The 17,859-nt window shown below is 41.8% G+C and overlaps 1 protein-coding gene across 1 annotated transcript in view; it reads left to right on the top strand.

The window, feature by feature from the left end:
• The first annotated feature begins 6,510 nt into the window (after positions 1 to 6,510).
• The window catches only part of MYO1E (myosin IE), a 181,331-nt gene continuing 169,982 nt past the window's right edge, over positions 6,511 to 17,859 (top strand). The window contains exon 1 of the mRNA XM_075897339.2: positions 6,511 to 6,860. Within this exon, the coding sequence (XP_075753454.1) occupies positions 6,858 to 6,860 (3 nt within the window). The 5' untranslated portion in view covers positions 6,511 to 6,857. The remainder of the gene's footprint in view (positions 6,861 to 17,859) is intronic.

A 17,859-nucleotide genomic window follows, 5' to 3' on the forward strand; every position in this document is an offset into this window, starting at 1 on the left:
ATCCACTTTAAGTTGTTTCACAATAAGTCCAAGTTTTTTGGAATGTATCTTGGATTTAGAGATGATGGCCTGTACTAAGAAAAGAAATAAAAAGAAATATTCCTTGCTGCAAAACAGTTGCCCCCCGTTCAATGCCCAACTGGCTAGTTATAATTATGCTTTCATACTTACATAAGTAAGTCTAAAAGAAAATATGTTCACAAACTCTAACGACTATCCATGTTTATTGTCATACAGTTTTTTTCCCTCACTCTATAATTTTGCTCTACTGGTCTCTTTTCCTGACTTGAATGTCTGCAGTAAATCTTGCTATATGTTTCACTGTTCAATCTATTAGCCCTGGTCTACACTACAGAGTTATTTTGAAATAACTCCTATTATTTAAAAATAACAAGCGGAGTGTCCACACTATCAAGCCCATTATTTCAAAGTAATGGACTGGTTATTTTGAAATAATAACTCCTGCTTTCCACAAGGAATAATGCTATTTTTGAAATAGTTATTTCGAAATAGTAGTGTGGATGCTCTGGTGCTGCTATTTCAATATAATTACTTTCTAGTGTAATTCAAACTAATTACTCCCCAGTCCTTCTGGGGCTCTAAGTTGAGGTATCACATCCACATTAACGGAGCCTACCTCGGACTAATTTCAAGGCTTCCCCATAGTGTGGGCACGCTATTTTGAAATTATTGTTTCGGGTTATAATTTTGAAATAAGTTATTTCAAAATAATTTCCTACCATATATAAGACCACCTCACATTTCCTCTGTAAAGATTAGAAATTTCTGTTTGACAATGTAACTATCTTCCTAGAAGTTTAATATACAATATTTTGCTCTAATATCTAAGGCCGTGTTAGCATTTGAATCTTAAACAGATTTTCATCAGTTAGAAATCTGTCAATTCCTTCTGTCAGATTTGTTTTATCTGTACTGATTTGTTTTCCCTATACGGCTCAACATGAAGAAAAGAAATACAGTTGTCTTGTGGATTCAAAAGCTGTTTTTTACTCAGCCTAAAATACCCAATTTAATGAAATAACAGGCAAGATGCACACTACCTATTCACTTGAATTTGTGGGTAATATTAAAAATAACAGAACTATTTCACTGTGTGGGATATGCATGCCCCGTCACAACCTCCCTTACTCTAGATAGCCCAAACACCATCAGTGTTGATGACTCAAATATTTTCAATGTCATTATGAAACTGAATTGACCAGCAGTCTTGAGCTGTTCGTTTATGGTGGTCAAAGGCATGGAGAAACTTCCATATAGGCGAGACTGAAAAGGGATGTTTAATTTAATGTGGAGACATATAAATAAGGACATGCAAGCTGTATCTTGCCCACTCCAGTGTAGATGCATCCAACAAGTACAGATAAAACAGAATTGAGCAGAACAGGCCTGAGTAGTCCCTCAAATTTAATGTCCAGGGTTTTCCTTATTATTCTTTCCCGACCCGGTTTCTCTTATGTAATTTATATTAAGATTGTTTTAAAGAAATAAACTTTAATATTAACACAAAGTACAAAGTAGACACAGAAATATGTAAATATAAAACCTAAATAAATGACAGATATATATTTATTGCTTACATTCATAAGCATAATATATCCATAGCAGGTTCTCTTTCTGGATTGATTTCTGTTTCTTTTCTTTAAGCTTTTTATCTGTTTTACAAGGTTTACATTACTTTCTCCAAGTTCAAGATAAACACTGAATAAACTATTTTTCCAGTTCCAGTAAAACTGCAGCTATTCACCTTCTGCTGGAGAATTAAGCATAAATCTCAGCTCTTACAAACTCCAGCTCACACTTAGCACCGTCAGATATATTTGTATTAATAATAGTTTGTGCTTGTAGTTACTATCCAACTTTTTTCAATTAAAACTGTTTTCCCCCAAAATAACTATCAAATAATGCCCAGGCCTCCAGTGCAAACGACATTTTACTTGTTCAGTAATGTAAGCAGAATTGAGCTGAGGAAGCAATGTTTTGATTTTTCAAAACCAAAACCAAGCATGGCTCAGATCCAAGGGAGCTGTTCTATTTTATGCAAACCACTAAAGTTTGTGGGACTAAAAGGAAGGCCATTAAATAGTTTTTGTTCCTTTTCTATAATGAATAAACCAGGGTGGTCTGGATATTGCAATACTTCATCGGTCAGGTTTTATTTTTGCAAATCAAACCAGGTCTCGTTCTTCAGATACAGTCTGAGATCAAAGCAGGAATGGTTTAGAGCCACATTGCAAATCAGCACCCCAATTCTGCTCTCAAGTCCATGAAGGCAGGCCCATTTACCTCTAGGGAGCTCCATGAAGTTTTATCTACCCACACAAGTCTGAGTGCAGAACCAGGACACATCCCAGAAATAGTTCACACTTCAGTTTTATTTTACCCAGACTACCAAAGATTCAGGAAGGCAGGATGAATAAAAAGATAAGGATCTTGTGCAAAACAGGGGTTTTGAGAAAAAAAAAAAAAAAAAGGTCCACACTGCTTCTTTTTGTGCAAAAAAGAAACAGCAGAAAAGATGCTAATGAGATTGTAATTTATGCTAATGAGTCCCTCATTAGCATATTTTCTGCCAGAAGAACTCACTGCGAAGATGAAGCCTGACTGTTAAGGACAATGATTAACTGGAAAAAAATGTAAAAAAATATGTGGAGTGGTTAACAAATAAATAATAGCTATGGGCAATGTTTTTTAATTATTTTGAGAGAACACAATCATTTGATTATATATCTATATAACTGTAAGATTATTATTTATTTTTGTTTCCTATAATATAGTCTATGGCGCCTTTTTTCCCTGGTTGGAATCTCACTGAAGCCAATGTAATTACTAAAAGTGTAAAGCAAATTCAGAAGTATTTTCAAGAAATCTTAAACTTTTGGGGACGAAGACTGTGTCTTCTTAGAGCTTAAATACGTAACCATTCTTCCAGTAGCAGTTGTCAGCAACAAGGGTCAGGATCCATATCTAGGGGGTTCTTTCAATAATGTAGCCAGCTGGCTTGAGCCCCCACTCAGTAAACTGGGAAAATTCCAACCTACCCACTGGGCACCTTTAGAAGCATTTCTTCCCCTCTTGCAAGCACAAAATCTGAGATAGAAACAGTCTGTTTAATAACAGTAACCTAGCAATAGCCTAAAAAATCAACACATAAACAAAGAAAAACTCGTAAGGAAGACACCATCCCCGGAGTCCACTGGGCAGAGTCCTTTGCTTCAAGATTTTTAGTCCAACATCCCAAATCACATAGTGTGCCCTCCACTTCAACACCCCACTCACAGCACTGTATCATAAGAACATAGGAACGGCCATAATGGGTCAGATCAAAGGTCTATCTAGCCCAGTGTCCTATCTGCTGACAGTGGCCAATACCAGATGCCCCAGAGGTAAGGAACACAACAGATAATCCTCAAGTGATTCTTTTCCTGTCACCCACCTCCAGAGAAACAGAGGCTAGGGACACCATTCCTACCCATCCTGGCTAATAGCCACTGATGGACCTAACCTGCATGTATCTAGATCTATTTTGAACCCTGCTAAAGACCTAGTCTTCACCACATCCTCTAGCAAGGAGGTTGACTGTGCTCTGAGTGAAGAAAAATTTCCTTTTGTTTAAACCTGCTGCCTGTTAATTTCATTTGGTAACCCCCTAGTTCTTATATTGTGGAAATAAGTAAATAACTTTTCCTTATTCACTTTTTCCACACCAGTAATGATTTTATAGACCTCTATCATATCCCCTTAGTCTCCTCTTTACTAAGATGAAAAGACCAAGTCTTTTTTACCTCTCTTCATATGGGACCCATTCCAAACCCCTAATCATTTTTGTTGTCTTTTCCTGAACCTTTTCCAATGCCAAAATATCTTTTTTGAGATGTGGTGACCACATCACAGTATTCAAGATGTGGGCGTACCATGGTTTTATATAGAGGCAATAAGACATTCTCAGTCTTATTCTCTATCCCTTTTTTAATGAATCCTAACATTCTATATGCTTTTTGACTGCCACTGAACATTGAGCGGAAGTTTTCAGAGAACTACAGGCAGTCCCTGGGTTACGTAAAAGATAGGGACTGTAGGTTTGTCCTTAAGTTGAATCTGTATGTAAGTCGGAACTGGCGTCAGCCGCTGCTGAAACTGATCAGTTTCAACCACGACTGAATCTGGACGCCAGTTCTGACTTACATACAGATTCAACTTAAGAAACCCAGGCGTCCCCAAGTCAGCTGCTGCTGAAACTGATCAGCGGCTGATTCCATGAAGCCTGGGGCAGAGCAACTCTGCCTCGGGCTTCCTGTAGTCAGCCGCTGGTCAGTTTCAGCAGCGGCTGATTTGGGGACGCCTGGGGCAGAGCAGCTGGGGTGCTGCTGGGTTGTTCCAGTAGCGCGGCTCCACAGCACTACTGGAGCAACCCAGCAGCACCCCAGCTGCTCTGCCACAGGCGTCCTGATTCAGCCGCTGCTGAAACTGACCAGCAGCGGCTGAATCAGGACGCCTGGGGCAGAGCTGCTGGGGTGCTGCTGGGTTGGTCCGGAGCGGCGCTGCGGGACCAACCCAGCAGCCCCCAGCTGCTCTACCCCAGGGGTAGGCAAGAAAAGCCTGGTCTGCGGGGGGGGGCACTAGCTGTACCCTCCCCCCCCCAGCAGACCAGGGAGACGGGGGTGGTGGGACCGCCCAAGTCCTCCACGGCTTTGCTCCGTCTCCCTGGTCTGCTGACCTGGGAGACGCAGAGCAAAGCCGCAGAGCACGCGGGCAGCAGGACAGTCCAGGCACGCCGTGGCTGTCCCATTGCTGGCATGCTCCAAGGCTTTGCTCCCCATCTCCCTAGTCTGCTGGTCAGACCAGGGAGATGGGGAGCAAAGCCACGGAGCACGCCCGCAGCGGGACAGCCCAAGCACGCCTGGACTGTCCCGCTGCGGGCGTGCTCCAAGGCTTTGCTCCCCGTCTCCCTGCAGACCAGGGAGACGGAGAGCAAAGCCCAGGCGGTGGCTTTGCTCGGGTGTCCCTGGTCTGCTGGGGGAGTCCAGCAGCTTTGCCGATCCGCGTAAGTCGGGGACTGCCTGGATCCATAATAATTCCAAGATCTGAGTAGTTGTAGCTAAATTAGTCCCCATCCTATTGTATGTAGTTGGGATTATTTTTTCCCAATGTGCATTACTTTACATTTATCACCATTAAATTTCATTTGCCATTTTGTTGCCCAATCACTTAGTTTGGTGAGATCTTTTTGAAGCTCTTCATTGTCTGCTTCGGTCTTACCTATCTTGAGCAGTTTAGTATCATCTGCAAATTATGCCACCTCACTGTTTACCCCTTTCTCTAGATCATTTATAAAAAAGTTGGACAGGATTCAATTGAATATCTAGCAGATCTAAGCAAACAGAAGCGAATTGTATTTACCTGGGCACACCCAGAATCTCATTCTTTAAACTGAAAGTGTTTCTCTTCTTTGCACCAGGTTAAGCATAGACTTTTCCTGTCACCCACCTTCAGAGAAACAGAGGCTAGGGACACCATTCCTACCCATCCTGGCTAATAGCCAATGATGGACATAACCTCCATAAATCTATCTAGCTCATACAATAATAATATACATTGCAATCATTATTAACACAATTGTGACCCAACACCAGCCAAGTTTATTACAATTACTCCATCAGCTAAATATCTAACACATCTAAGCAAAGCAGGAGCAAGCTGTATTTACATAGACACACCCAGAATTTATCTCCCACTCCAGCTACCTATAATGAAAGCATTCATTCAGTTCCTGCTTACAAATACTTAGAAAAGCTTTAAGAGAGGTAACTTTGTTAGTCTCTTTCAGCAAAAAAAAAACAAAAAAAAAAAACGAGTCCTGTGGCACCTTAAAGAATAACCAGCACCCAAGGCGGATATTGATATAATGATGCTGTGTCCTCTCCCCTAGCACAGTAAAAGTGCTTTATATTGCCATCACAATTCTCATACAGGAAGAAAGAATGACCTTTTGTGTGGCAAAGCCTACACTGCAAAGTTTTGTCAGCATAGCTACATAAGCATGGATGTGAAAAAATTATACACCCTAGCAGCCCAGATAATTATGCAAACAATACCCCAGTGCAGTGCAAAAAACAAATGCTTGAGGGAGGTAATGCAGCCAATGCCAGTGGAAGAACAGCTGTCAGCAGATCCTGCATCTACACTAAGGAGCTCTGCTGGCATAGCTACCCTGACAAAGCCTCCCTAGCGCAGACCAGGCCTGACTAACAGCGTTCAAGCTGTTGGTCATGGCTGCTATAGAGCAAGTGCTCTGACTGTGGCTGGTTCTGGAAGAGAGGGCTGGGACATCGCCAAGGGAGCACGCCCAGGCACAAAAAAAACAAATTCAAAAAGTTGCAGGGGGCAGACAAAGACTACACAACCCAGAGGCCTTTGTGGCTGCTCCAGCAGCAGCTTCAGCTCCACGCAGCCAGCTGCTAGGATCTCCCTCAGGAATGACGCTATGAAAACAAACCGTGATTGGCCAGGTCCGAGCTGAATTTTCCATTTATGGACAGAGCGGCTGGCGCTGGAGTCCGGGACATTGGCTGCACAGGCGGAGCGGCGGCAGCAAGCGCAGAGTCCCCCGTCAGAGCATGAGAGGAGCCTCTCGCCTGCCCGGCTGCTGACACTCGCCCGCCCGCATGGGGTCCGCGCTGGCCTCCCCTCAGCGCTGCTGAACTCGGGTCCCTCACTCCGCGGTTGACGGACTTTGGCCGCTGAGCCAGGGGGCGGAAACGAGCCCGGTCCCCGGATCCACCGGCAGGCAGCCTGTGCGGAGCAGCAGCGGCAGACAGAGCAGTCGCCGCGGCAGCGAGATGGTGAGTGACCGAGCCGGGCTGGCGGGGGATGGGACCGAGCATCCCCCCTCAGGGCTGGAGCGGCGGTGGGGAGAGGGAACCCGACTCCGTGCCCGCTGTGGGGCACTGGGGGAAGCGTGGCGGCGGCTGTTCCACGCTGCGTACCCCGTGCCGGGGACCTGTGGGGATGCAGCCCCGCTCTTGCCGTGCCCGTCCTGTCAGTGTGTGCTGAGGGGGCTCTCGGGGCTCGCTCCGGGGGGCGCCGGCTCCAGCCGCGGGGCCCCTCCGCTGTCCCGGCCCGGTCCCGGGAGCCGCTTCTGTCCAACTCCCGCGTACAGCAAGTTGCTCCGGGGCCTGTTTCTTGTCCCTGGGGCAGCAGTTACCGTCCCCCTGAGCCAGCCGCTCTTCGCGCCCTTCGCCCAGCAGCCGGTGGGTGGCTGGGTGCCCCGAAAGCGGCTCTGGTTTGCCAGGTGCCAGCGCTAAGCCGGGCACGGACAGGCAGCGGGGAGCGCGGGCAGGGTTCACCAGAACGCGCCGGGGTAGGGAGAGCTGGCGGGGAACCGACAGCGGGTTCCTTCAGTCAAATACACGCGCCCCCCCCCCTTAGCACTGAGTGCCCCAGCAAGGTGAGCCTCGCTGCCCACTTTGCAGCAGGCGGGATTGAGTGTGATGGCACAAGGGGAATTAAAACCTTATTTCTGCTGTTCTTCTTCCTGGTGTGTGGGAGCGGTGCCTCTTGCACTCTTTTCTCCCCTCATCGGGCTACCCACCGAATGTTAACATTCAGCACAATGTGTGTACACCGAATATAACCACAGGGTTTGAGGAAAAGTAAGGGAGTAGAACCACACCAGAAAACGACGCAGGCTCTTTTGCTGTAAACTATGGCTGATAATCTTGATGAAACTGGGAAAGACCCTAAGATTTTCATGGGAGTTACCTGGCTGATTTTTTTCCTACAATAATGGAAAATCCCCCAAATTGATTTTATTTTTCGACCATTTTTCTGATCTCGTTTTAATTTGATAAATAGTTGGACCATTCCATTGGAAAAAATTTCCAACAACCTCTACTGTAAACATTAATCTGGGAGCTATATGCACATACTGAGCTAGAGATATAGTATTATACTGTCTTTTATTTGATTTTAAAGATATGTAAAGGATCAGCCAAAGTCAGAAAAACAATGGGCTTTCTTCCTTAGAAAGTTATTCCTTTGAGGTGAATATAGCCCCATACATTTCAGGTAAACAATAAAGGTGTGAATTCCACAATGGTTTCTCAGAAACAATATTAGATTTTGTTTGTTGTTCACAACCACTACGTAATTTTTGACTTTGTTACAAGTGTGGGAACACAACTCCAGAACAAGCATATATATTTTATGATTGTTAAGAAAATTACATGTAGTTAACTCAGTATTGTTCTTGTGAGGATCCAAAGTCACGTGGAATTGCTGCCACAGATTTGAGTGTTCTAAGCAACCCGCTCAAGCAGAATGAAACAATTAATCACATTTCCTCAGACTACCACTGCTATTTTTATAGCTCTGTCATTGTGCACACAGCAACACAGAAGATAACACTGTTCCTGCACCAAAAATGCCATAGCCTGAATTAGTCATACTGAAGAAGGATTTATTCTATCTGATCTAAGATTCTATCCTTCAAATTGCTGGACACGGTGCTGATGAAGCAAAGAACTTAACTTTAAACATGTGCTTTGTCCCACAAAGTGTATTTGAGGACAGTATTGTCTTTGTCATATTTTGCCACCCAACTTTGTCACCATGAGTTTCACATGCCTGTTACACTAATCTATTTTGGTGGCAGTCAGAATTGCTTAGCATTGTCCCTTTCTATTCTCCATTTTATATTTATTTATTGTATCTCCATGTATCATGAGATCCAAAATGCTTTTGGAATGTAGTCATATGGTAATGATGTCACAATAGATGAAACAAAATACAGGACTATGTAGCACTAGTTACACGACCCGCGAGCATCATCTAATAAACCATCTTGTTAGTCTTTAAAGTGCTACATAGTCCTGTATTTTGTTTCAGCTACACCAGACTAACATGGCTACATTTCTATCACTACACAATAGATGGTACTTGCAGTGTTCTTCAGGTTACATCTCTAAACCCATCATTGTCTAGCTTCCATGTCTTAGGGTACATCTACACTGAACAGAAGAAATACTCCAAAATAGCTTATTCCAAAATAGGCATCTACACTACATGGAAGCCTCAAAATTAGTCTGAGGCAGGCTCCCCTAGGACGCATTACGTCAATTTAGAGCCACAGGAAGCACTAGGGAGTAATTATGTAGTATGGCCCTGGGAGGAGCTATTTTGAAATAGCAGCTGTGGAGCATCCACACTATAGCTATTTTGAAATAGCAAATTTGGAAGAAGCGTTATTCCCCATGGAATGAGGCTTACAGAAATTGGAATAAGCTGTTCATTATTTCAAATTTATTTTGAAATGATGGAATTGCGGTGTAGATGCTCGCGTTGCTATTCCAAAATAATGCTGCTTTTGGGCAAATTAACATGTATTTGCAGCATATGTGATTGTTAAAGCAAAGATTCTTCTTCGCTAAGAACTTTGAAACAGCTGGATCTTTTGAAGGTCCATTATGAATAGGGAGATGCACCACAACTAAACAAGTTCTGAGTTGGATTAATTATGAAAAAACTAAGGGTTCTGCAGCTAGATTTTTGGCTGTACTGAACTGTGTTGGCATTAATTACAAAGAAGTCTCTTGCTGAATAGCAATAGCTTAAGTTTATATAGCATCTTTGATGCCAAGGCATGGCAGGTAATTATTTCAGCCACCTGTGGTGAGGAATACTGTAACATTACTCAGTAGTTTAGGATAGGAAATTAAACATTCTATATCCTAGGAGAATGGGAGAAAACCTGTAACTCCTGCATCCAAAAAAATTAGCTGGCTTGGCAAAAATATATTTCTGAAATAGTGGGCAAAACCCCTTCACTTATGACTTCCAATATGTTTTTATTTTCCAAGGATTCATTCTGAAGCTTGTTTTGATTTTAAGATTTAGTTGGTGCAAAACCTGAGATTATAACAATCAAAACTTCTGACTATTTCAGTGGAAAGTTTGTGTGCAAGGAATATAAGATTGGGCTGTTTTACTTCAAAGGATATCCATTTTGATTCTGTTTCTCAGCCCCTATTTCTTTTTAAGAGGATATAAGGCCAGCAAGCAGTAGCAGTAACTACTGCAAATCTTTATTAGAGGATTGAATAGAATCAGTTATTCAACTTCCAATAGCCACATGCAGTTCATAGTATTGATTAACAAATATGTTCTAAATATCAGAAGCTTGTTCTGCTCTCTTCAGAATGAGGAGACATTTTTAATAAAAAAATTGTGAAAGGACTTCATTAGAATACCAGTTTTGATCCCAACTATGAACATTTTGCTACTTTCCAAGAATCATAGAACACTAGAACTGGAAGGGACCTTGAGAGGTCATTGAGTCCCTGCCCTCAGAGCAGGACCAAGCACAGTCTAGACCAGTGGTCCCCAACCTTCAGAGGCTCCCGGGCGCCCGGGAGGTGGGGCTGCTCGTCCGGGGGCACGCTAGGGGACTGGGATGCCCTTGCACCCGGCGCGTGCCCAAGGGCCGGGTCTGGGGCCGCCCGAGCGCCTTGTGCCGTGGGCCCAGGCCCGGCGCTGCTGCCCGAGCCACGCACCTGGGGCCGGCACTGGCGCTGCTGGAGCACCGCGCGCCTGAGCACCCGCATGTGCCCCGGGGCTGGGGCTGCCCAAGTGCCGCGCACCCAGTGCCGGTGCGTGTTGCGCACCTGGGGCCGGTGCCTCCCGTGTGCCGGGGGCGGGGCCGGCCCAGGTTGTCGGCAGGCACCCACGAATGCCCCGGCGGGTGCCATGGCGCCCGCGGGCACCGCGTTGGGGACCACGGGTCTAGACCATCCCTGGTAGATGTCTATCTAATCTGCTCTTAAAAATCTCTCCAGAGATTGAGATTCCTCAACCTGCTTAGGCAACTTATTCTAGTGTTTAGCCACCCTGACAGGAAGTTTTTCTTAAGGTCCAACCTAAGCCTCCCTTGCTACAATTTAAGCCCATTGCTTCTTGTCCTATCCTCAGAGGCAATTTTTCTCCCTCCTTGTGACACCTGTTTAGATTCCTGAAGACCGCTATCATGTCCCCTCTCAGTCGTCTCCTTTCCAAACTAAGGAATCTCAATTCTTTCTGTCTTCCTTCATAGGTCATGTTCTCTAGACTTCTTATCATTCTTGTTGCTCTTCTCTGAACTTTCTCTAGTTTCTTCACATCTTTCTTGAAATGGGGTGCCCAGAACTGGACACAATACTTCAACTGAGGCCTAATCAGCACAGAGTAGAGCGGAAGAATAACTTCTGTTTTGCTCACAGCACTCCTGTTAATGCATCCCAGAATTATGTTTGCTCTTTTTGCAACAGCATCACACTGTTGGCTCATTTAGCTTGTGGTCCACTATGACCCCTAGATTGCTTTCTGCAGTACTCCTTCCTAGACAGTCTTTCCATTCTGTATGTGTGAAACTGATTGTTCCTTCCTAAGTGCAGTATTTTGCATTTGTCTTTATTAAACTTCATCCTGTTTACCTCAGACCATTTCTCAAGTTTGTGTAGATCATTTTGAATTACAACCCTATCCTCCACAACAGCTGCAAACCTTCCCAGCTTGGGATCATAAAGAATCTGTTATCATTACATTATCTTTTATTTTGGCTATTAATGCTTTCTTTGCGTTACCTTTTTGAATTTTAGTTATATTATTTTTTATGACAAGAGTTTTGAAACTTATATAACAAAGTGTTATTGTAAAGGTTAAATGTCTTAGAAATTGAAAATTAAAGATTTTAGAAGGTAAACAATCAATATTTCAACCAAATTCTCTCTTTAGATTAAAGTTCTAATGAATGCTTTCAGTTAAAGGCTGACATTTTGAAAGCAAACAAATAAAATAGTTTCTGAAAACTCAATAGAAAATTGAGAAACCTTATTGAAGAGCATTGTAGTTACTAAAAACTGATCAGTACTTCTAATAGTGTCATTTTTGTGTCTTGTTACAAACTTGCATTGGTTACTTGCAAAGAATGGATGCCATATATCTCTGCCTACACATTGCTTTAAAATTCTATTGGTTTACATACATAAGTCTGATATTACTCATTTCCTGACCATTGTGACCATTATGCCAATTTATACTACGTAGCCAACATGAAATTTATTAAATATGCCTAGGGTCTATTTGTTTTCAAATCTTAAATGGATCCCTCCCCCTTCTGTCTCATTCATTACTCTTTAGAAAATAAAAAAAAGAATGTTTTATAAAGTAATTCTAATTGCAATGAATGTCACTTTTACATAAATCACTGTAGATTTATGTGGTAATACATTTATCATACATTCATATATATAAAAATATATATGGATGGAACATATTGGGCATTCTTATCATAGACATGGTCATCATTCTATTAAGTTTATCAAAACTAAATTTTAATATTTTGTGGTAAAGAACAAGAACCCAGTCCTGTTCATGTTCTTAAAGAGACGAATATATCACCATGTACAGATGAAGGGTATTCTTATCTGCATCCCTTCTTTTCTGGAAGGAGAGTCTCCATCCTCAAAGTATGTGGATGATCAGAATTTAAGATCATATGACCCCATTGGTTTTACTTTAAAGTAAAATCAATGTTTGTGGCCTGTTTTAAAGGCCCCTGAATCAATGGGCGTTCTCATTAGCTTGAATGGGCTTTGTTTCAACCTCTTGATGAGGCTACAGTATTTGCCATGTATCAGTGAATGTTTTCTTCAATTGTATGTCATTCAAATGCATTTTTTGTACCTTGTAACATTTGTTTATTGTAGAACTTTATTTTTATTTAGAAACAGAAATGATAGCCCTAGAATATGTCAATGGAAGTTGATGACCCTGAATTCCTTTTCTGGTACTTTGCTATTAAACCAGTGGAAATCTGAATCATTGTTTAAGAGTGAAGTGTAAAGAACCAGTGTAGCCTCTCACTACTCCTTGTTCATCCCATACAAAAGACTAACAAAATGTTTCCCCCATAGAAACATTTAAATAGTTGTAGTCTAAATAGCTGTGATTTGTTAAAAAAAAAATACTTATTTACTAGCTTAGTGGAGCATGACTTTTAAAAAAAACTTATTTCCAAATAGCACCACAAGAAACTTCTCTTATTTCCTTGAGTAAAATAGTTTTAAGCCCTTACCTATGAGGTGTGATAATTTTAAGATGGTCTACATTCAGATATACAGACTATACAGGGCTTGACTCGGTAAAGTAGTGAGATTTCAATTACAGCAGAGATACCTCTCATGAAGCACTCAGCAACTTTTAAGAATTATCCAAGAAACTGATGATAAATGAAATGTTAAATAAGAATGCAGGACAGAAGTGTGTTGCAATGTTTGTTGCACACGTTTCTTGACCATAACTGTTTATCAAGTTAGGGTACAATATATTTTAAACAGCTCCCAACAGCAGTAAGAGTGCATTCATTTTCTTTGCTATCTTGTGTGTGTGAATGAAGTAAAGGTTACAAAAAATTAGTGAAACATTTCAGAAGGAGAAATCAAGTCTTATAAAACCTTTATTTGTGTGAATGGCTCTTTATCAAAGGGCCAAATATCAGATCTATTTTCTACTCTTTTGATTCAATTCAATAGATTTGTTTTCCCAGCTTTGTTTTAAAAATTTTCCTTCAAAATGGATGAAAACATCAAGAAATTTCAGCAGCAGCTGTAAAGTCTATATGGCTTCATCACAAAAGCTTAAAGTTAGGATTGTTAGATATTGGATTGTTAGATATTGGGTAATAGTTGAGTAACCACATGAATTCTTATCAGTTAGTTAACTATTCTGTAGTTCCTGGTGGTGAGGCCAGCAGCTAGAGCAACCTGGCCCCACTCCCGTGGAGCCTCCTGCCACCCTGCACTGCTGCCTCTTTATTAGAGGCAGCAGCACATGATGGCAGGCAGGAGCCAGTCCATGAGGAGAGCCAGTTTAAAAACCTCGTGGGGTGGCAGCAGCCCCTGTCCATGTGGGTCTGAGCTCCCCACGGACAGAGGCTGCTATGGGGGGGGCAGGCTGGTGTGATGGCTATGAACAGAGGGTGGTTCAGCAGCAGCCCCTGCCCGTGGGACTGCTGCCAGACTAATGTCTGTCTGTGGGGAGCTCAGACCCCTGCCCCCCAGACCGGGTCTGCTGCTGCAAAGCCTGGGCCCACTGCAGACAGTGGCTCCTTCGCGGCAGCCTCCCTTGTCCCTCCCCCATTGTTGTCTCTGATACAGAGGCAGGAAGGAAAGAGGGAGTACAATTAATCAGAAAACCTAGGCTTATCAGTTAATCGTATACTCGATTACTCATTTACATCCCAACTTAAAGTGGCCAAGCAAAGCTACAACTAGGGTTGTCAAGTGTCCGGTTTTGAACCAGACAGTCTAGTATTTGAGCTTTCTGTTCAGGAAACAAATTAAGAAAATATAATTGAGAAAATATAAGTGTCCAGTATTTTCTAAATAAGAAATAATGTAGATTGTGATGTAATGTCAAGTGTGACCAGTATTTTTGTTGAAACCATCTGAAAACCTTAGCTACAACAAAACTAGGCTGAGGTTTTTTGTAAACAAACATTAAGTCCAGGTAAGCTGTGTGTGGAGTTCTGGTTTCGTAATTAAAATTTTGCATAATTCTAGACTCAAACCTGGTCTGTATGATGCAACAGAACTGGCCTGCATAATTGCAATGCAGACTTCCATAGTCTTGCCAGTTTTGGAGGTCAGATAGGGTACGTCTACACTTGCACCCTAGTTCGAACGAGGGATGGAAATGTAGGCGACCAAAATAGTAAATGAAGTGGGGTTTAAATATCCCACACTTCATTAGCATAATCTCGCCCACGTGCTGTTTTGGAACTCAGCTGTTTTGAACTAGGAAGTGTGCTCCAGGCCTCATTAGTTCAAATCAAACCCATTGGTTCGAACTAAGGTTACTCCATTTTTTAAATCCCCATGTATTTAAATCCCCACTTAATTTACTATTTCGGTCGCCTACATTTGCATCCCTCATTCGAACTAGGGTACAAGTGTAGATACACCCATACAGAGCCTGTTGATTCATGTGCTGCAAAAGGAAATCTTTTTGAATTAATGTGCTGTCTCTCACCCCTCACTTGTAGTAGTGCCATAGTCTTAAACAGCTTTAAATGGAAGATTGCTCCCATGAGTATGGTAAACTGGATTGCCTCTTTATAATACGAGTGTAACATATTTGACATTCACAGGCAGATGCAGTCCAACTGTAATAGAAACTTTATTTTAGTCTTCCAAAAAAAAATCCCAAAGATGCCAATTAGTGTCTTCCTTGCCTCCTCTGGCAGTTTCTATTTTAGATTCTTTCTGCTGGAATTATTGTACATCACTCTTTTCATCTGGTGGTGTCTTGTGTGTTTTCCCCACAGCAAATTGACAGAATAAATATTTTGTTTTTTAATCTACAATCAATTACAAATCCTGGAACCAGCCAAAGTCAAGTTCGCTCATATCAAATAAAAATCATGCCAAAACAGATATTTTAGGGTATGTCTACACTGCTTCCCTAGTTTGAACTAGGGATGCAAATGAAGACAACCGAAGTAGTTAATGAAGCGGGGATTTAAATATCCCGCGCTCCATTAACATGATCTCGCCGGCACGCTAGTTCGAATCACAGCTGATTCGAACCAGGAAGTGCGCGCCGGGATGCGTTAGTTCGGACTAAAGCCCTTGAGGAGTAACATTAGTTCGGATTAAAGCCCTTAGTCCGAACTAATGTTACTCCTCAAGGGCTTTAGTCCGAACTAACGCGTCCCGGCGCGCACTTCCTGGTTCGAATCAGCTGTGATTCGAACTAGCACGCCGGCGAGATCATGTTAATGGAGCGCGGGATATTTAAATCCCCGCTTCATTAACTACTTCAGTTGTCTCCATTTGCATCCCTAGTTCAAACTAGGGACGCAGTGTAGACATACCCTTAGCTAGCTAGATGTCCATGTATCACAAGTGTGACCAAATTTCCTGCGGTCCCCCTAAAGTTTTAAAGCCACCAGTCCTGGCTGTCAGTGTTCTGTGCTGTTGTTTAGTTCTAATTTACCCCAAATGTCTTCTGAGAGCCCAGTAAGCAATGGAAGTGTTGGTAATGCTGCTAGACAATATTGACGTCCTGTGGTTCAGCACATTTTCTGGTTCTGCAACAGTCAGGTCCCAGGAGTGCCATGCTAAAGAGATCCCTGTACTGCCATTCTTAAACCAAGATTGCAGTGCTAATCATTGTATCTTACTGTAAATGCCAGTATTTGCCTCTCCTGTTGGCATTGCTATCTTCCCTTCTTTCCTTTTTTTCCCCCCTCCTTTAACATTGATATGGGTGGATAGGTTTGAATTTAAAAAAAGTAAAAAATAACGCCTTTTCTGCACAGAGATTGAACTGTATTTGGTGGCAATATTAAATGCTTGGGGCCCAATCCTGAAGCATTCTGAGACAGAACTGAATAGAATGCTTTCACTCTCCAAAGACTACAGTGAGTCTCAATGAACTTCTGAAGGTGTTTCACATTTTGCAAGAGTGGACCCTCAATTAGCTAATGTATGAAGAAAATTGTGATATTGTACCATAACTCTAAATTTCTCCCTTTCCTGTAAAAAAAAAAAATTTACAAGCAAGGTATTTTTTGCTTTTGCACTTGATGGGTACTTTTCCATTTGTAGACAGTAGTATTAGCCATAACTCTGTCCTCTGCCAAATGTGGAATAGGAGAGCAGAATAACAGCATGTGCTTTGCATTATGTGAACTTTGTGTCGAGAGGTGCATGCATGGAAAAATTTCCTGGCTACATGGTGTTCAAGTCTGGCTGATGCCTAAGACTGAAGTATAGTAGTGTATTCAGTGAAACTAATGATTTATAATTCATGTGTGGGTTTTGTTTTTATTTACTTGTACAGGTTTTACTTTCCTGTGTAATTTTCTCTTTACCTCTTTCTGAAGCAGTGATTTTAGCCTTTTAAAAGTGTTTTTTTTGTAGATACATTGTGTTATGGAGCATTCTTTTTAAAATAGGTTCACTTTCAACTCCAAACAATGCATATAGAATTGCAGTCACGGTTGCATTTGCATGTTCAGTTGCCACAACTGTACATAAATCAGGAAATGCATGTGCAGTTTGGATGTGTCATACCTGATTTGTATGTTAGTTTTGCACATGCATTTAGTTCAGGGATCATTGCCCTCCAATTGTTGGTTGGTTTGGTTTTTTTCATATGTCTAATTTGCTAAATCTTCAATGCAGAAGGACATGTCAGAGCAAAAATGTCAGTGAATTGTGGTCAATCATTCCACAGATAGCTTTCACTAGAGAGTAATCAAGTCAAGGGATAATTTACTGTGGTGTTAAACCATTGGGTATGCAGAAAAACCTCTTTAAATAAAACTCCCCTGAAGCAAAAAAGTTGTACAGTAAAATGTCAAGTAAAATGTCAAGCCAAGATCATAATCTGATCCCATATAAGTAGCAGTATCCTCAAAGGAAACAATGTGTTGCCCAACTCTTAACAGTAGTTCTAGTAAAGTAAATTAGACATGAGTATCTTTTCAGAAATATAATTTAAATTTTCCCTAGAAATAAGTCATATTGAAAGCAGACTGTAAAACGATTATAGGCCAGTGTTGTACTTTTTGTTAAAGTTGGGACTAGACAATACCAAGGAATCAGGACTACATTAAAATAAACGTATAGAATTTGCAGAATTTTTTTCCTTTTATGTATATAAATTACAAATAATATAGTTTGTTTTTAAGCTTTTAAAAACATTTTTATTAAATGTTCACACTTCTGAAAATATGGGGGGACAGGGTTAGACAATTTTTTAATGAGTGGACATTGAGATTCAAAAAGTTAAAGCATTGCA

Source organism: Pelodiscus sinensis, chromosome 14 (genome assembly GCF_052426305.1).
Source record: "Pelodiscus sinensis isolate ZL-2025 chromosome 14, ASM5242630v1, whole genome shotgun sequence".
NCBI lineage: Eukaryota > Metazoa > Chordata > Testudines > Trionychidae > Pelodiscus > Pelodiscus sinensis.